General features: G+C 38.0%; 1 protein-coding gene, 1 long non-coding RNA gene and 1 pseudogene across 7 annotated transcripts in view; 2 read left to right on the top strand and 1 right to left on the bottom strand.

The window, feature by feature from the left end:
• The window catches only part of LOC121029217 (protein LSM14 homolog A-like), an 8,384-nt pseudogene extending 4,175 nt beyond the window's left edge, over nucleotides 1-4,209 (top strand).
• The window catches only part of SENP6 (SUMO specific peptidase 6), a 116,667-nt gene extending 112,115 nt beyond the window's left edge, over nucleotides 1-4,552 (bottom strand). For 3 of the 6 annotated variants that reach the window (XM_040473977.1, XM_040473978.1, XM_040473979.1), the window contains exon 1: nucleotides 4,291-4,519. In XM_040473977.1, the coding sequence (XP_040329911.1) occupies nucleotides 4,291-4,342 (52 nt within the window). In that variant the 5' untranslated portion in view covers nucleotides 4,343-4,519. Of the gene's footprint in view, nucleotides 1-4,290 lie in introns of all 6 variants that reach the window. The other 3 variants (XM_040473982.1, XM_040473983.1, XM_040473980.1) reach the window with 3 other exon arrangements.
• Nucleotides 4,553-8,087: 3,535 nt separating this feature from the next.
• LOC121029683 (uncharacterized) lies at nucleotides 8,088-16,338 on the top strand. Its single transcript, XR_005789835.1, has 4 exons — nucleotides 8,088-8,944; nucleotides 11,054-11,200; nucleotides 15,224-15,411; nucleotides 16,311-16,338. It is a non-coding gene; the product is annotated as an uncharacterized LOC121029683 (long non-coding RNA).
• Nucleotides 16,339-20,858: the final 4,520 nt, after the last annotated feature.

Genomic DNA, 20,858 nt, shown 5'->3' with positions numbered 1-20,858 from the left:
CCCCCCCCCCCCCCCGACGGAGGGCCCGAGGGGGAGGGGGAGGGGGAGGAGGTGGAGAAGGAGGAGGAAGGAGAGGAGGAGGAAGAGGAGGAGGAGGAGGAAGAAACAAGAACAAGCTAGTTACCATCACCTTTGCCCTAAATTGATCTTGCTGATAATCTTTTGCTCTTCTCTAAAGCATCCTTTTTCATGTGGTAGCCAATGACCTTTCTGGGAACAAATCTGATAATGTTAACTCCAGTTTCATCTTGTACCACTCTCCTTGCCAGTACCACACTATCCTTTTAGTTCCCTAAACATGTCATGCTTTCTCTATTTTATTTCCTCAGCTTGGAAATCCTTCCCACCTTTCCTTCTCCTACTCATCCTTCAAAATGCCCTAATTAAATCAAATTCTTGTTATTATGAATAATTTATTTTGTTGTACCTGACAGCTGTAACTTTACAAGTGTGTTTATGTGACCATCAACTCTCCTCACTCAACTGGAAACTCCATGTAGAAACCACTTCTTTTTCCCCTTCAACACTGTGCCTCTCTCAGCATAGTACCTACAACACTGCAGTTGTCCAATAAATACCTGGTGAATGAATGAAGGAAAAGAGAATCCTGCCATGCTATTATCACAAGTAGAAAAGGGTATAAAACAACCTTAAGTTAATAGAAGAGAAAGAAACAGAGAGAAAAAAGAGTTCAATACAAGTTGGGTCCTAATTAAATCTTAGTAATTTCAGTGTGATACTATACTAAAAAATTAAGTACAATAGTAGCCAGTAGGTCTCCTTTTTTCTAATGAAGTCAGAAAAGGAAATAGAATTAACATTTTACTTCATTATAAGGAAATAAAACAGGCTTGTTAGTCTAGGGGTATGATTCTCGCTTTGGAAATAAAACATAATTTAGAACATGATTGACAAATAAGCATCTCAAACTTAATTCAACCAAAGCAGAACTATTAACTTCTCATTCCTCTACTACCAGTCTCCTCCCTTTCAGTAAATGGAATTAACTCTCAAAACCTCCAACCAAAACCCTGGGGGTCATCTATGATCCCTCCCATTCTCTGATCCTCAATATACAATTTACCAAGAAGCCCTGTAAGCTTCTACATCCAAACATATCTTCAATCTACCCACTCTTCCCCAATCTCCAATGCTACCATTCTAATCCAAGATCCTCTTTTGGTTTTACTGAAGTAGAATTAATATACAATGTTATATTAGTTTCAGGTGTGCAACATATTGATTTAACAATTCTGTACATTACTCAATGCTCACCACTACAAATGTAGTCACCATCTGTTACCATAAAACATTATTACAGTAATACTGGCTATATTCCCTATGCTCTACTTTTCACTTCTGTGGGTTATTTTATAATCTAAGTTTGTACCTCTTAACACCCTTTATCTATTCTAACCCCTCTATTTTAGACTACTCCAATATTCTAACTCATGTCCCTGCTTTTAGTATTCCTCTACTCTAATTCATTCTACCCAAAGTGATTTTTTAAAAAGATAAATCATATCATGACACTCCTTAGCCCCAAACTCTTCAATGACTTCCCACTTCTTACAATAAAATAAAAATTCGTCTTGAATATTAGATCTGCTGCCTCCCTTTCTTATCATTCTATCCTTTGCTTGCTACATTTCAGCCATAATGACCTCCTTTTTGTTTCAAAAATGGAAACATACAGCATCTCAAAACTTCACAGGCATCATCCTCTCTGCCATACTCTGAAGTGTCCTATAGTTAACATGTTACCTTAATTCAGGTGTCACCTCCTCGGGAGGGAGTTTACTGATTTTAATATTATGTAAAATAGCTTTTCCACTCCTTTATTGCTCTGTATATTCCTGTCTTTATCACACTGCTACCACCTTGTTTATTTCATTAACAACAAATTGTTCCAAGAGTAAGAAATACAATGGTGAAAAAACAAAGTCATTATTTTCACGGAGCTTATATTTTAGTAAGATTGAAAAACAAATTTATCAAGTGATAAGTGTTATGAAAAATAAAACAGAATAAGGGAATACCATGGGTTTGTATGTGTGGCAGCGGGACATTTTATGTAGGTCGTCAGGTCTGAGTAGACATGAACAAAGTGAAAAAGGGAACTTTATGAAAACATGGAGTAAAATTATTCTAGGGGCTTCTGGGTGGCTCAGTTGGTTAAGTGTCCAATTTCAGGTCAGGTCATGATCTTACGGTTGTGGGTTCAAGCCCTGAGTCAAGCTCTGTGCTGACTGTTCAGAGCCTGGAGCCTGCTTCGGATTCTGTCTCTCTCTCTGACCCTCCCCTGCTCGCACTCTGCCTCTCTCTCCCGCTCAAAAATAAACAAACATTAAATTTTTTTTAATTATTCTAAATGGATTTTTACTTATTTATTAATGCAGTACAATATATGAAAACCAGATATGAGAAACTGAAATCCTTGCTTTCCCTTATGCTCATATTCTAAACAAGTTACCATTTGCTTTCCTTATGAGAATGTTGAAGACAAGGTGAAACTCAAAATTATTATAACTGTACATTCCTAGACCCTTAAGTTAGAGCCAACTAAGAGCGATAGCTTGAAATTCACAATCAGCCCAATATTTGTTGGCTGTATTTATGCTCTTTCCATCCTTCCTATGTTCATCTAGTTAGAACTTAAACTGAACCAGAAGCCTATAGAAGTCCAAAAGTTACCTAAGTACAAAAATATAATCAATCATCTGCATACTGAATGTTCTAAGTAAGCATCAGTAACAGTAAGACATCTTTGGAGGTTCCAATAGCAAAACAAAAAAATAACAGCACACAACACCACCTGTATGTAACACAAGTTGCACCACTCTTGGCCTCTAATAGATATCTATTCTGCCCAAACAAGAATGGAGGTAAAACAGAGGTAATATGAAATGAACCCAGAAAGAAGCTTTCCACATCTTCCCACTAGGAATCCCATACAAAACTCCCATCACTTTTAAATAAAGGCTGGCTTGCATAGCCATGTAAGTGTTTCTTTTGTTTTTGTTTTTTTTTGCTTTGCTATACTCAAGGAAGAATTAAGAAAATTAAGATCTCTTTCCCTATCCACCTCTATTAGGCCCTATTTGTTCAGAGTAATATTGAGGACCTACTGTAGTCCAGGCACTGTTCCAGGTGCTGTTAATAAAACCATAAACAAGGCAATACCTATCCCTCTACACCCTCTTACAGAATACCTACACCACAGTTAAGATATATTTTAATTGAGAAATGTTTCTGATCAGTTATTTTTTTTAAAGATTGCTTATCTTGTATATGAAAATCAACTTTGTGAAAGTATCCAGCTAATCCTTTTTAACAATCACTGCACAGTAAGCTCATTTTTCTAAACATGTTTATATTATAAACAATTTATATTTAATTTGGGATAAACACTGAACCCATACTCAAATTGAGCAATGCAAACACTCAAGTTCCTGGTCCACAGTCACAACGGATTTATCAGTATTTGAGAGTCCGTATTTATATGGGCAAGGAACCAATATTGTAACCCATTACCACCATTCCCAACAATAACATGCAGCTTTTCTTAAGACTTAGTCCACCAACAACAAATGTTTGGCTTTCCCTCACAAGTGAATAAAAATGGAACCACCCAAACTTTGTCTATTAGCTTTGGTGACCGTCCCCAAATTGACATTGTGAATCTCGTTCTATATTTTCAGATAAATTATGTTATAAAATATCTTTAGCAAAACATTTCGTAAGAACATCAGACATGGCCAGACTTAATCTAATACTGGATGCAAAAGGAAGCCCGAAGCTCTGCGAAACAGAAAGAGCAGAGAGCGTACATGAAACATACCCAAGTAAAACTACCTCTCCCCTCCCTACTTAGGATTGGCCCCCAATTTCACCCAACCTTAGCAATCTGAAACTTTCCATCAACACCAAACAAGATGAGACTGCCATCCGCTCTCCTCTTTAGGCCACCACCAAAAAATTTAAAATGTCAAAGACTTAACGCGTGCACTCTCAAGGGACACCCACCAACTCCAGCTCGCAGCGGTATCCACCCGCGCCCTCTCGGCCATGTCCGCCCCCAGCCTAGCTCCTCGCACCGGCGGACTCGAACCCAGCGCGCTCGCAGCATATTCCCTCCCAGCCATCGCCCGGGCAGCTCCCGCCCCCCCCAGTACCTCTGCCGCCCCCAAACCCACCCTGTGCGAATAACTGAATATCCGGAGACCAGGAGGGCCACACTTCCCTGTATTTCCCCCACCCTACCCCCTGCAAGGGCAGAAATAGGTGTACCTTCCAGAAAAGTAATCTCCCCTGCGCTGCCGCCGCTCTTGCCAGCCGCCATCTTCCTCCTCCCACGCCGCCTCCTTCTTAATCCATGGCCCACACCACCGCCGCGCTTGCCGGGATGAGGGGCCGCGCCGCAGGAGGGTAGCCGCCGCAGGGTTGCGGGCCTAGAACTCAGCCGTCAGGGGGGCGGCGCTCCCACGGCCAGATGGGCCTACACAAAAGCAGGCCAGGCGCTCCCGGGCCTATCCGCGGGCTGGCGGGTGGCAAGGCCCGCGGCCTGGACTTCTCCTCAGGCCCCTCCGGGGGAACGCGAGCGGCGGCGACGGCGACGGCGCTTCCCGGGCCCGGTTCCTCTCGGCCCACGACTCCCCATCCACCGCCTACCCAGGCCGCCTGAGACGCTTTCCCCAGCCGCGGGACCCAGGAAGAGAGGCTGAAGGCGAGCACACAAACACACCTCCCTTCGTCCCGGGCCGTAAAATGGCCGCAGCCGCCGCGCCGGGGCGGCGAGGTCTCGGCGACCGTCAGGCGCCCCCAGGCCCTTCGCTCCCTCTGCCGCCGCCGCCGCCGCTACGGCCGTCCGCCCACCCCGCCCAGGCGTGAATGCATCAGCGGAGGCCTTTGCGACTGTCCATGTGGACAGGGGTGGGTCTCCTCTGCCACCGCCTCGCGTCCGTCGCCACAGCAGCTCCAGCCGCCGCCGCTGCCGCTCCTCCCCCACGGGCGCTGGAGCTGCCGCCCGGCTCCCGCCCCCACCGCGACGCCGCCGCCCCCAGCGCCGCTCCCCCTCAGGAGCCCGGGCTCGGCTCGCGGGCAGAACGGTCTGCGGCGCCGCACGGAACACCGACTTGAGGCTCCAGACGCCGTGGCTCTCGGTGGAGCGGGCCCTGCGCGGCGCCGACTCGGCCTGGACGCGTTTCGTCCAAAAAAAGTCTCGACCGCCGAGGGCCCCATGGCAGACCTGGTGTGTGAGCGCTTCTAAGCCAGGCTGGTGATGAGCTTGGGTTCTGTGGCACCACAGTTGCCTAAGAAAATGTTAGAAGTTCCTTTCTTTGACCAGGCCTTAGAATTGAAACCATAGTCAACTGAAGAGCGTAGGTAGAGTGAAGTAGGGCAACCACATGTTAAGAAAATGATTTGTGGTCTTCATTTTTAAAAGAAGCTTTCAAAATAATTTATCAAGGAAGAGTCTACAGTACATTTTGGATGACAGTGTACAAAAAAAAAAAAAAAAAATCCTGTCATACGTGCCTGAGACTTCAAAACCCATACCCTGCCTTACAAATCAGGTCTTAGAATTAATTGCAGGTTATTATATCATGTTTATTTTTTCTTTTCCTTCTTTCTTTGGCTTTTTACAATTATAAAAGTAAGGCATTCATTAACGAAAATCTGGAATACAGGAAAGGGAAGTGATGCCTGGCTCCACCACCAAAACTCAATTCTTTTAGGTGTGTAGTCCTCTAAGCGAACATTTTTCTTAAATCCCTCATTATTCCTCTTTAAAAAACGAAAATTTCTGCTATGTATCATTGAAAGTCCAACAGCCACTAAATTGATGCAGAAAAGCTATGATTAAAGTGCAGTCTTTGAGGAATGAACTGCTCTAATTAGTTTGTCCTGTTAGCCAAGGCATAGGCAGAAAATCTTTGCCTTTAAAACTTCTTTGAAAACCTTATCCTAACATGAATAACCTTTCCTGATTTAGTGTAAGTAACATAATGAGTATAATTTATTATAATTTGTTGCTTGAGGATGTTGAATGATCCAGTTGTGATGCTCTATGACATAGTCTGGGCCAGTGACAGTATAATACTGAGGTGTGTAAATAACAGGCAGATGTGGGTGACTGGACTCATTTGTACAGACTCCAAAATACAGTTTTAAAAAATAATCTCTCATTTAAAAATAGATGCATACTGGCTTTGAAAATGGAAAAAGGTGTGGGAAGTCAAGGAATGTGGGTGGCCTCTGGAAGCCAGCTTTCAGCAAAGGCAAGGAAATGGATTCTGTTAGAGCTTCCAGAAAGCAAAGCCAACACCTTGATTTTAACTCAGTGAGACAGAACGTCCGGACCACTGACCTTACAGAACTGTAAGATAATAAATTTTTGCTAAGTTGCTAAATTAGTGGTCCTTTGTTGCAGCAGCCGCAGAAAACTAATATACATGGAATGGGAAACAAGGTGGAGTTACATAAAAGACGTCTTTTGAGCAGCCTGAGGTAGGATCTTTAAGACAAAGTCCATTGTTTTGTGTTACGAATTTCAGCTAATGTCTATGGGAACACATAATTCCAACTTTAAAAATGTGGCATCAAAATCACCTGGAAAGGCTTGTTAAAACAGGTTGCTCTACCCCACCCCTAGAGTTTCTGATTCAGCGGGTCTGGAGTGCACCTGAAAATTTGCATTTTTAATAAGTTCCCAAGGTGTTACAACCTGCTGCTGATTAGGGGACCACATTATGAAAACCACTAGATTAAACAATCTCTAAATTTCCTTTCAGTTTAATTCCATGAGTCTGCAATTACAAGTGAAATGATCAGTTAAAGATATTTCAGAAATCACTACTCCTCCTTGTGAACATTATCAATTAAAAACTGATAGTATCATGTGACTCTTAAGGTATTCCGGCCTAGAAAAAGTCAGATTGAGGATATGTCCCTGAAATATAGCTATATTTAGTATATATGCATATATACATATGTATATGTTTAATATATTTACAAATGTAGCCTTTTTTTATATGTACATTTTGAATGATACCCAGGGGTGTTACTAAGAATGCTTTTGAATGGTAGAAATACAAAATGTTAGAATTACAAAACCAATTCTCTGAGTTATACAATCAATTTTTATTACAAGTTTAGCATGTCTTTATTGCTTAAATTTAGCAAATTCTATTAAGATGTAAGCTAACCTGTCATATTTAACACAATTTAATTCTGGCATAAAAGATAAATAGAAAAGTTAGACTAAAGCTTGAATGGATGTGTAATTACAGTAGATAAAAAAAAGCTACTTTATCTTTCTAATTATTCCATTAAGAAAATTTTGGGAAAAAAGGAAAAACAAAGCAGAGATCTGCCACCCAAAATTTTAATTCTAATTCTAAAGCCCTCTCTTTTCTAATAGCATTTTACTTACTTAGTCTGGTCATCCAGTACCAAGTTTAAATTCTAAACCTGGTCTTCCATACTCAACAATGCAAACATCCCATCTCCAATCACAATGGTCAGTGGTATTGACCAAAGGACCCATATCTGCAAGGCAACACAATCAGCCTATGCAAACAGAATTCAGAGGAAAACAGGGTGGAGACTGATGACAGGATCTTTTGGAGGATCCAAGAGCATGAGACCCTCTCCAAAGCTACTCTTCTGCCGAGATTCTTTACTCAGTACATAGTATTGGCATCCACCCAGTTTCACAAACTAAAAACCTAGGAATCATCTTTTACTTGCTTTTTTTTTTTTTTCAACGTTTATTTATTTTTGGGACAGAGAGAGACAGAGCATGAACGGGGGAGGGGCAGAGAGAGAGGGAGACACAGAATCGGAAACAGGCTCCAGGCTCTGAGCCATCAGCCCAGAGCCTGACGCGGGGCTCGAACTCGCAGACCGCGAGATCGTGACCTGGCTGAAGTCGGACGCTTAACCGACTGTGCCACCCAGGCGCCCCTAGCTTATTTTTTTAAGTTTATTTATTTTGAGAGAGACAGACAGTGCAAGTGGGGGGAGGGACAGAGAGAGGGAGAGAGAGAGAATCCCAAGCAGGCTCAGCACTGCCAGTACGAAGCCTGATGTGCGGCTTGAACCCACGAAACCATGAGATCATGACCTGAGCCGAAACCAAGAGCTGGACACTTAACCGACTGAGCCACCCAGGCACCCCATGTCCTTGAATATATCTTGAATCTATTCACATTTTTTCCAATTCCAATGAGCCCATCCTAGTCTTAGCCAGGGTGGCTCAGCCATACTACTGTAATAACAGCTTCAAAAAGGCCATTCCATGGTCTCTCTGCCCACCCTCTAATCCATTTCTCACACAAAAGCTATAATGATCTTAAAAAATAAAAAAATCAGATCAAAGCGCCTTCCCACTAAAACCATTCAAAGGTTTCCTGTTGCTCTTAGGATAAACTCCTAAATCCTTAATCGATCTACTGGGCCCTCCCTACCTACCTCACCAGCCTCATCTTTAACAGCATTTTCACCTTCTCGGTTAAGTTCCAGCCATTTTGTTCTTTCAGTTCCACAAATGCTTCATCTTCTTTTCTACTTTAAAGACTTTGGACACGTTTTATCCTCCATCTGCAATGCATTTTTTTGTCTAAATAGGGACTTGCACCAGTAGGTTAATACATATCTGCTGAATAAAACAACATATTTAAAATAATCTTTGTCAAGGAAAATTCAGAATTGTAGAATTCTAGAACCTGGATTCCTTAGTTACCATCTAATTCAGTCTTCTCAGAAGTCCAGAAAATGTCTTTGCCCAAAGTAACATTATGGTAAAAAGCTATGATAAATGCCCTAAAAAGGATCAGCAATCCAGATGTGAACCTGGGGCCTGGGTTTGAAGATTACAATGCTGAAGCAACGTGAGCTCTTTCCAGAAGGCCAGGAACTGACTGAAGGAGGACTTGTGTTGGTAATAGATACATAATAACAAAGCTTCCTCTCTGTATTTAGCTACAAAATCTTCTTTTGTATCACAGTTGTATCCTCCATTTTAGCCAGATTTAAAATTCTTCATATAAAACTATAGTTGACCCTTGACCAACATGGGTTTGAATTGCATGCTTCCACTTATGCATGGAATTTTTTCAATACATAGAACTGTAAATGTATTTTCTTTTCTTTATGATTTATAAATAACATTTCCTTGTCTCTGGCTTATTTTATTATAAGAATATTGTATGTAATACATATAACATACAAAATATGTGTTAATTGATAATGTTGTCAGCAAGACTTTGGTCAACAGATAAGTTTTAGGGGAATTAAAAGTTATATGCATATTTCCTATTGCATGAGGGATTGGTGCCTTGGGACCAAGGACCCCTGACTTGTTCAAGGCTCAACTGTATTTGAATAAACTGATTCATATTGTATGCTGGTAGAGCTTAATAATTATTAATAAAATAATCCAGTTTAAATACATATATTTCTTTGAAAACACAATTATCAATCTTGTTCTTTTAAACACTATACTTAAAAGTACAGCATAAGGGTGCCTGAGTAGCTCAGTTGGTTAAGCCTCCAATTTTGGCTCAAGTTATGATCTTACGGTTCATGAGTTGCAGCCCAAGTCAGGCTCTTTGCTGTCAGTGCAGAGCTCCTTCGGATCCTCTGTCACCTTCTCTCTCTGCCCCTCATTTGCTCACACACTCTCTCTCTTTCAAAAATAAATAAACATTAAAAAAAGCACAGCATATAGTTAGTCCTTGACTAAATATAAGTTTCAGAAGACAGTAGCAGGTTCTGAAAATTATGTCCAGTTGATAGTTTTTGAAGGTCTAAGTGCATTTGTGTCAGATAAAATGAATATAATGAAATGAAAGTCTTGTATAATTTTCTCTTATAAGGATGCAAGTTTCTGTTTTTAACATAATTTCTACAATATAATATTCCACTTCACTTTCAACTTGTTGATTGTCTTATTTTTGCTCTTGTATAATCCCACCATGCTTCATGGCTTGATTAAGTGAAGCTGAAACTAATATTTTTTTTAAATGTCAATAAATATATCCTTAGAATAACACAAATTTCTTGTAATGGTTCCTACCAGATATCTTTAGCGTCAACATTTATAAATGGACGGTGAAGTTTTCAAGTGACTTTCCTAGACCCTTGGCACTTTTGCTTTCGTGGGTCCCTTCCACAAGAATCACGTTAAAAAAATTTTAAGCTAGGTTTATAGTACTATATATGAAGCTATGTTTTTAAAAAATTTTAAGTTTATTTATTTGAGGGGGGAGGGGCTGAGAGAAATAGGGGGAGAGAGAGAGTCCCAAGCAGGCCCTGTGCTAATAGCACAGAGCCCAATGTGGGTCTTGATCCCATGAATTATGAGATCATAACCTGAGCAGAAATCAAGAGTCAGAGTCTCCACCAACTGAGCCACTTAGGCACCCCAAAACTATATTTTCAATTAAAATGTTTAAGGTTAGTTTTTTTTTTTCCCCAAAACTGCTTTGGTCTAAAGAGATAATCTGGGCTGAATTGTTATATATTTGTTATCATGATGTTAATTCTTCTCATTTTAAAAGAACATTAAAATATTTTTCACAAGGCTTTGAAAGTGTCATAGGCCACAGGCACTGTGCTTCCTGTGCCTAATGGATGTCAGCTGTGTAGATGACTGCTGGATCCTTTCATGTTCATTACTGGAAATTATCACATGAAAATCATATCTAGCTGAACTCTGAGGCAGTGGTGCTTACACTTTAACATGCATAAAAATCAACTGGACAGCTTGTAAAACAGTTTCCTGGGCCCCATCTCAAACCATCTAATTCAGTAGGTCACCGTGGGGGCCATGAATTTGCATTTCTAATAAGTTCAAAGGTAATGGGGGTGTGCTAATCTGACAACCACACTTCAGGAACCAGTGCTTGGAGTAATGTATGTATCTAAATGTTTCGTTTACGCAAAGGCAGTGCTCTCAATATGATTTGCTACGTATATTATCTACATCTCCTAACCAGCATTTCTTGACACATAGTAACAAAAACATCTATCGTTATTTTTGTTTTAGAAGTGGAAACTGAGACCCAAAAGTTTGAAAACTTTCCCAAGATGACTCAGCTAGGAAAGTCTAAAGCTGGAACTTGAGCCCACATCTATTTAGACTCCAACGTTCATGCTCCCCTATTTTCATTATTATATGGCAGTGATCTCAAAGGTAAAATACAATCATTGGCCTAGAGGCAAAATCTTAAACATGAAATAATGCATAAAAATGGTAGAGAAGTGTATTTATCTAGACCTTCACTGTTGTATTTGCCCTGTTTATTAAAGTTTGCTGATGGCCTTCTTTCTGGCTCTTTATTCCTCAGTTCTTTAAAAAAAATTTTTTTTTTATGTTTATTTAGTTTTTGAGAGAGACAGACAGAGCACGAGTGGCAGAGGGGCAGAGAGAGAGAGGGAGACACAGAATCCGAAGTGGGCTCCAGGCTCTGAGCTGTCAGCACAGAGCCCGACATGGGGCTCAAACTCTCGGACCCTGAGGTCATGACCTGAGCTGAAGTCGGACGCTCAACTGACTGAGCCACCCAGGTGCCCCTATTCCTCAGTTCTTATCTCCAGTTAGTAACAGCAAAAGGAATATAGTAATGGCTTGCAACATACCTTTCTGAAAGTGCTGTGCTGTAATGCTAACTTCCAACTAAGGTTGTTCGGGATTTTTCATTTTTCATTAACTTCACTTTGCAATTTAAACTGCTGAACAAGTCAACAAACTTAAATCCTTAAAGCACCAAAAAAGTAAGGGTTAGCTTGCACTCAGAGTTTGAAATTTAAACACCTTCACCTTATGAAGTTAAAAATATCATTTTATAAGTAGCTTCCTCATTCATTTTCTTAATATTCTCTCATTATAAACACATGTCCTAATCACTTTCTCTTTCTCAGTCTATACATCTGTGTGTGTGTGTGTGTGTGTTTCCTACTGCTTTTCTTTCTCTGGTTCTTTTATTCATCAAGAACACAGTCTAAAACAGATGTAGGCTATTTTCTAAGTTATATTTTTTAAGAAAATGCTTTGATGACCTCAAAGTTTACCAAACCTTTGCCCACCACCCTAGTGTAAAGGGGCACAGTGATTTTTACCAATCACACAGACATAATAAGTACTGAAAGATATATTACAAGGATAAAGAAATGATCATATACATCATGGAGACTTCATTTAATGAAATGCTTTGCAGCAATTTAAACCCATGAAATAGATCTGTTTGTACTGATCAGGAAAGTAGCTATTATTAATTAAAAAGAAAAAGCAAATTATAGTTCAATTTCCTTTTCATAAAAATAAATTTATGAATATATATAATAATCTGTGTAGCATAGGGTATTTCAGAGGAAAGGGTTAGAGGATTGATGTAGAGGACTTTGTCTTCTTTGTTATGGAATTTTATAGGTTTTGGATTATAGGTAACTTACTTTGTTAGCGTTTTTCAGTATTTTCAAATAATTTTAAGCTAATAAATAAAGCCATGTTTTTTAGATGTTTCTTGAACCTTCAAAGTTTAACAGTATTGGGGCAACTGGGTGACTCAGTTGGCTAAGAGTTCGACTTCAGCTCAGGTCATGATCTCACAGTTCTTGATTTCAAGTCCCCCATCTGACAGCACAGAGCCCACTTCAAATCCTCTGTCTCCCTCTCTCTCTGCTCTTCCCCCAGTTACTCTCTCTCTCTCTCTCTCTCTCTCAAAAATAAATAGACATTAAAAAAAAGTTCAACAGTATTATCTAACCATTTTTTAAAATGTTGTTTCTTGAAACAAAAATATGGTCATTGTGGACTTTCCCAGTTTGTATATTTATCCTCATCTGTCAGGCCTTTCCCCATCCTTAAAAGTGTTTAAAATTTTAGGTATGAAAACAATACAAATTCAATAATCTTGGAGGTGGGAAGACTATTTTATGTATCAATTATGACAGTTCCAGATTATTACAGTTGATTCCTTTATTTTCTATTTCTAGTATTTGGTTTGTATACATTAGTCTTGAAACCACCATGGAATTAGGTGGAATCAAATGAAGTTGCTGGATTTTTTTAAGTAAAAAATGGTCAGATGTTGGGGCACCGGGTGGCTCAGTCGGTTAAGCATCTGGCTCAGGTCATGATCTCATGGTTTGTGAATTTGAACCCCACATCAGGCTGTGCACTGACTGTGCAGAGCCTGCTTGGGATTCTATCTCTGTCTCTGTCTCTCCTTCTCTCTCTGCTTCTCCTCCACTTGTGCATTCTGTTTCTCTCTCTCTCAAAATAAATTTAAAAACTTAAAAATAATTGGTTAGATGTTGGTACTTTCTTATGGCTCTACCTAAAAATCAAAAGCTATCCTGAATTAAGTCATATGATATCTTTACCTAGAAAATAATTATGAAAAATTTAGATTTGTCTTAATATTATATACACATGAAAACATAATATTACAAAGCTTGGTTTATTAAAGGTATAGTTTACATGGTGACTACATTAAACCTATAATACAGGCATGTACTACAACCTTGGTTTGAATGTATTAGAAGAGCAAACAGTATAATATTATTAAGAATACATGCCAGCAAATATCCATAATGTGATAAATTGGAGATTTAGGTTCTTTTTTTTTAATGTTTTTAAGGTTCATTTATATCTGAAGGAGAGAGATACAGAGCATGAGTGGGGAGAGGCAGAGAGAGAGACACCCACAGAATTCAAAGCAGGCTCTGTCAATACAGAACCCGACACAGAGCCTGAACTCACAAACCATGAGATCATGACCTGAGCCAAAGTCGGATGCCCAACCAACTGAACCACCCAGGTGCCCCGCAGATTTAGGTTCTTATGAAATCATCTCATTTGGGGAGATGGAAGGAGATGTCAGACTTTACAGTTTATTTATTTTGAGAGGGGGGGAGCAGCAGAGTGAGAGAGGGATAGAGAATCCCAAGCAGGGCTCGATCTCATGAACCATGAGAGCATGACCTGAGCCAAAATCAAGAGTTGGACTTAACTGAGTGAGCCACCTAGGTGCCCCAGAGATATCAGGCCTTTAATGAGGAATTACTTAAAAAATGTTTATGATTATTTCCTCTTGGGAAAAAGTCATACTTTAGTAATTTTTTAAATCAGAATATATAGTGAATTAGAAAACATTTTGTATTGTCAGCATTTTATGCCCATGAAAGTATTTTATTTTCTACATATTACTTTACTTTGTAATCCTAAGCAAGATAAACCATTTAGGTATTTGGTTCTATGAATGGGTCTTCACTGTGCAAAGGCCCTTGCCTCTTATGTAATAAACTGGAAACTGTAGGTCAAGTCCCATTTCTGATAGACAGGAATAGGCTAGGGAGCATTATGTAAAATCAGAACTAAAGCTGCAAACACTAGTGCTGAGACCCTACCTTACTCCTCCAGTCCCTTTTCCCAGAGGGGACTTTGTGCATGACTTCCAACAAGCCATGGTCCTAGGGAGCCATTAACACCATGTCAGTAACCAGTCATATCTAACCTGAAGGGGAGACAATTTGGACTGGGTGAGAGTCTATCCTGAGGCCAGGCATGAAAGAATAGAGGAATAGGAAGTTGATGCAGTTTCCTTATTACCTACTGTGATGACTAAATTAGCCTACTTGAAAACAATTTTAAGTACCTCATCTATTTGCTTTAAGTCATGTATATAGGTTAGGCAGCATTTAGTATGGATTTAGAAACTATCTGGAATATGAGGGTCTGTAAATCAACTAAGAATACGCGGGCTAACATTCCTAAGACTTTTTTTTTTTTTAATTGCTGTGATAATGTAAACTCTTCTGCAATACCATAATGGGAGAAAAAGAATCCTGGCCTACTTGATTAAATAAATTCTCTAATGTTGTTGAGATAGTTGACCCATTTAAATAAAACATTATAGGAATCTACCTCTCCTCAAAATGGGTATATATGTATACCTCTGGCAGAGAAATCAAACCAAATGTAGAAGTTAGATACAAAAATAAATTTGTCATTTTCCAGCATCTGGCATGGTGTTGAACATTTAGTAGATATTCAATAAATATTTGGTAAAGTATTTTATAATTTATGTACTTTTTATCTTTTTGAGTCTGGATATATTTATAGGTTTGGTGGTTTGTATAGCCAAACCTACTGGACTGAAATTTTAGTATGGAATAGTGCACTGTGATGCAAAAAAATTTTTTTCCCTTGTAGTAATAGGATCAGCCCTTGAATGTGGACTTGGCTTCTCCCCAGTGGCAGACCTGGGACATAACTGTGAGCAAAGAGTACTGGAGAGTACATGCATTCTCACTACTAATATGCACTTTTATTCAACATAGTACTGGAAGCCTTCGCCACAGCAATCAGACAACAAAAAGAAATGAAAGGCATCTAAATTGGTAAGGATGAAGTTAAACTGTCACTATTTGTAGATGACATGATACTATATATGGAACACCCTAAGGACTCCACAAAAAAGCTTAAGAACTAATAAATGAATTGAGTTAAGTTGCAAGGTACAAAATTAATATATAGAAATGGTTGCATTTCTATGTACTAATAATAAAGTATCAGAAATAGAAATTGAGACAACATTTCCAAAAAGAATAAAGCACTGAAGAATAAATTTAATCACAGAGGTGTAAAACCTATACTCTGAAAACTGTAAGACATTGGTAAAAGAAATTGAAGATGACACAAATAAGTAGAAAGATATACCTTGCTCATGGATTGGAAGAATTAATGTTTTAAAATGTCCATGCTACCAAAGCAATCTACAGATTTAATATAATCCATCGTAAAATGTCAACAACATTTTTCACAGAACTAGAGCAAATAATCCCAAAAGTTGTAGGGTACCACAAAAGACCCCAGAGAGCCAAAGAGTCTTGAGAAAGAAAAACAAAGCTGGAGGTATCACAATCCCAGATTTTAAGATATACTATAAAGTGGTAGTAATCAAGATAATATGGTATTGGCGCAAAAATAGACACATAGATCAATGGAATATAATAGTCCCAAAAAATGACACTTATATAGTCATTTAATCTACAACAAACGAAGCAAGAATATATAATGGGGTAAAGACAGTCTCTTCAATAAATGGTGCTGAGAAAACTGAACATCTGCATGCAAAATAATGAAACTGGACTACTTTTTTATACCATATACAAAAATAAACTTAAAATACATTAAAGATTTAAATATCAGACCAGAAACCATAAAAAATTGAAGAAAACAGGCAATAAGAACTTGGGTAGTGGCCTTAACAATATATATTTTTGGATCTGCCTCCTAGGCAAGAGCAACAAATGCAAAAATAAGAAAATGGGACCACATCAAACTGAAAAGCTTTTGCACAGTGAAGAAAACCATCAACAAAACAAAAAGGCAATTTGCTGAATGGAAGAAGATATTTGCAAAAGATATAACTGATAAGGGTTATCTATCCAAAATATATAAAGAACTCACACAGCTCAATAAAAACAACCCAAACAATCCAATTAAAAAACGTGCATAGAGGGCGCCTGGGTGGCTCAGTCAGTTGAGCAACTGACTTCAGCTCAGGTCATGATCTCACGGTTTGTGAGTTTGAGCTCTGTGTCAGGCTCTGTGCTGACAGCTCAGAGCCTGGAGCCTGCTTCTGATTCTGTGTCTCCCTCTCTCACTGCCCCTCCCCCACTCATGCTCTGTCTCTCTCTGTCTCAGAAATAAATAAACATTAAAAAAATTTTTAAAAAATGGGCAGAGGACTTGAATAAACATTTCTCAAAACACACACACACGCACACACACACGCGTGCACGCGCACACACACACACAAACAAAAAAACATACAGATGGCTAACAGACACATGAAAATACGCTCAACATCACTAATCAATAGGAAAATGCAAATCAATAGCATAATGAGATGTCACCTCAACCTTATTAGAAAGGCTATCACCAAAAAGACAACAAATAAAAAGTGTTGTCAAGGATGTGGAAGCAAAGGAACACTTGTGCATTGTTGGTGGGGATGTAAAATGTCATGACCACTGTGGAAAATAGTATGGAGGTTCCTCAAAAAATCAATAATAGAAATACATGATCCAGCAATTCCACTCTGGATATTTATCCAAAGAATATGAAAAAACACTAACTCGAAAAGATTATCTTCACCCTTATGTTCATTGCAGTACTATTTATAATAGTCAAGACATGGAAGCAACATAAGTGTCCATTGATAGAAGAATGGATACAGAATGTGATACATATATATGTAATATGTATTACATATATATATATTAGGTATATGTTATATATAATGAAATATTACTCAGCCATAAAAAAAATGAGATCTGGCCATTTGCAACATGAATAGACCTAGAGTGCATTATGCTAATAATGCCTAGAAATAGAGAAAGTCAAAGACCATATGATTTCACTTATATGGATTTTTATAATTGAAGTGTAGTTGACATGCAATATTATTGGAATTTCAGGTGTACAACACAACAATTCAACATTTATGTAAAGTATAGCTTGTGTAGTCTTCAGTTTCTTTCAGCAGTATTTTATACTTTTCAGAATACAGGTCTTTCATCTCCTTGGTTAAGTTTATTCCTCTCTTTTATTCTTTTTGGTGCCATTGTAAATAGAATTGTTTTCTTAATTTCTCTTTCTGCTACTTCATTATTAGTGTATCAAAACACCATCAATTTCTGTGTATTAATTTTGTACTCTGCAACTTTACTGAATTTGTTTGTTCTTAGAGTTTTTTCATGGAATCTTTAGGGTTTTCTATATATAGTATCATGTGATCTGCAAATAGTGACAGTTTAACTTCTTCCTTACCAATTTGGATGCCTTTCATTTCTTTTTGTTGTCTGATTGCTGTGGCCAGGATTTCTGGTACTATGTTGAATATTAGTGGTAAGAATGGACATCTTTGTCTTATTTCTGATCTTAGAGGAAAAGCTCTCAGTTTTTCACCAGTGAGTATGGTGTTAGCTATCAGTTGGTCATATATGCCCCTTATTATGTTGAGATTTTTTATCCTCTACATCCATTTTGTTGAGCGTTTTTTATCAAAAATGGGTGTGGAATTTTGTTAAATGCTTATTCTGCATCTATTGAGATAATCATATATTTTTATCCTTCATTTTGTTGATGTGATGTATCACATTGATTGATTTGTGAATATTGAACTGTTCTTGCATAAAATCCCACTTAATCATGGTGAATAATCCTTGTAATGAATGTATTATTGAATGAGATTTGCTAATATTTTGTTGCAGATTTTTGCATCTATGTTCACCAGAGATATTGGCCTATAGTTTTCTTTTTTGTAGTGCTTTTGTCTGGTTTTGGTATCGGGGTAATGCTGGCCTTGTAGACTGTGTTTAGAAGCTTTCCCTCTTTGTTTTTGTCTTTGTTGTTTGTGGGTTTTGTGTGTGTGTGTTTTTTGGAATAGTTTGAGGAGAATAGGCATTAACTTTTCTTTAAATATTTGGTAGAATTCATCTGTGAATACATCTGGTCCTCGACTTTTGTTTGTTGGGAGTTTCTTGGTACCTGATTAAATTTTATTACTAGTAATTGGTCAGTTCAGATATTTTCTATTTTCCTGATTCAGTCTTGGAAGATTGTATATCTCTAGGAATTTATTCATTTCATGGTACTCTAACCTTTGTATATCTGTGGTCAGTTGTTACTTCTTTTTGTTCACTTCTGCTTTTTTTTTATGTTCCCTCTTTTTTTCTTGATGAGTCTGGCTAAAAGTTTACCAATTTTGTTTATCTTTTCAAAGAACCAACTCTTGATTTCATTGATATTTATTTTATTTCATTTTTTAAAGTAGGCTCCATGCCCAATGTGGGGCTTGAACTCATGGCTCTTAGATCAAGAAGCACATGCCCTACCAATTGAGCCAGCCAGGTGCCCCTCATTGATCTCTTCTATTGTTTTGTACTCTCTATTTCATTTATTTCTGGTTTGGTCTTTATTATTTCCCTCCTTCTACCAACTTTGGGCTTTGTTTGTTCTTCTAATTCTAGTTCCTTTAGGTGTAAAGTTAGATTGTTTATTTAAGATTTTTCTTATTTTTTAAAATAAGCCTATATTGCTATAAGTTTCCCTTAGTAATGCTTTTACTGTATTCCAAAGATTTGTGTCTATATTAAAAATTTTTAATGTACCTCTATTTTAATAAAAAACTCATATGTCAGTTTTACCATATGTAGAACAATATCTCCAAGAATAGTTATCTTTAATATTTTTTGATTGTCACAATCTCAACTATTGACACAGTAGATGCTAAAGCAAAGACATTCTATTCTATTTTAAAATCCAGTTTTTAGGGGCACCTGGATGGCTCATTTGGTTAAGCATCTGACTCATAATCTTGACTCAGGTCATGATCAGGTTGGTCAGTTCAAGCCCCGCATCAGGCTTTGCACTGGCAATATGGAGCCTGCTTGGAATTCTCTCTCTCTCTCTCTCTCTCTCTCTGCTCCTATCCCACTTGCTCTCTATCCCTCTCTCTCTCAAAACAAATAAATAAACTTAAAAAAATAAAATCCAGCTTTTATTCTGAAAGTTTAATAAAAGCAAAGGAGATATACTCAACTGACACCAAATTGCTGCAATTTTAAATCAAATAGTACATTACTCAAAGACATGAAATATTTTTAAAGATTTCTTTATGTATCCCATAGTGTAGTGTCTTGAACATAGAAGATATTTAATAAGTAGTTTTTTCATCTGAATTGATGAACCAAAGATTCTAGCATTAAGATACCAGTAGACTCTAAATACCCACTTTACTTTTAAGCTTGCTGTTAATAAAGATGAGATTTATATCTAATATGCAGCTACTTAGATCATGTTTCCTTTGTTACTCAGCCTGACCCAAACAACTCAATAGGTAGTCATATTTTTCAGATATTTCTACACTTTTTAATGCAATTTTAACCTTTAGTCACTAAAATTAAACTCCTAATCACAAAATGTTATTTATTTATTTATTTATTTATTTATTTATTTATTTAGACAGAGAGAGACTGAGAGAGAGAGCACAAGTGGGGCAGAGGAGCAGAGAGAGTGAGAGAAAAAGAGAGAGAGAGAATCTCAAGCAGGCTCCATGCTCAGCGTGGAGCCCTACACAGGGCTCAACCCCATGACCCTGGGTTCATGACCTGAGCTGAAATCAAGAGTCAGATGCTCAACTACGTGAGCTATCAAGGTGCCCCCACAAAATTATTTTAAATATGTGGTATGTCCATGAAACAAATTCAGAGGAATTCTAAAACATGATGCATATTATTCTGACTTCAAATACTAACTACCTTGCTTGTCTGCCTTCTTGTATGTATATTTGTATTTATGTTTATGTTGTATTTATTATAATTCAATCTTTGTTTTTTTTTTTAAATCAGCCATACTTCTTACTTAATGTGTGCTACTCATGAGTTTTAAACACACAAAAATGCTAGAATCCCTTATGAAACTTTCCTCTATCCATATCAGACTATTAGAGATGACATATAGGCTTACCTTGGAGACACTGTGGTTTTAGTTCCAGACCACCATGGTAAAGTGAACATTACAATAAAGCAAGTCAAATGAAATTTTTGGTTTCCCAGTACATATAAAAGTCATGTTTATACTATAGTCCATTAAATGTGCAACAGCATTATATCTAAAATAATATATACATACCTTAATTAAAAATACCTTACTGCTAAAAAATGCTAACCATCATCTGAGCTTTCAGTGAGCTACTTGCAATCTTTTGCTAGTAGAGGGTCTTGCCTTGATGTTGATGGCTGCTGAATGATCAGGGTGCTGATTGTTGAACAGTGGG

This window comes from Herpailurus yagouaroundi, unplaced genomic scaffold, assembly GCF_014898765.1.
Source record: "Herpailurus yagouaroundi ecotype Mexico unplaced genomic scaffold, PumYag 139, whole genome shotgun sequence".
Classification (NCBI taxonomy): Eukaryota; Metazoa; Chordata; class Mammalia; order Carnivora; family Felidae; genus Herpailurus; species Herpailurus yagouaroundi.
Note: the sequence above shows the minus strand (reverse complement) of the source record. Positions and strands in the feature narration are given on the sequence as shown.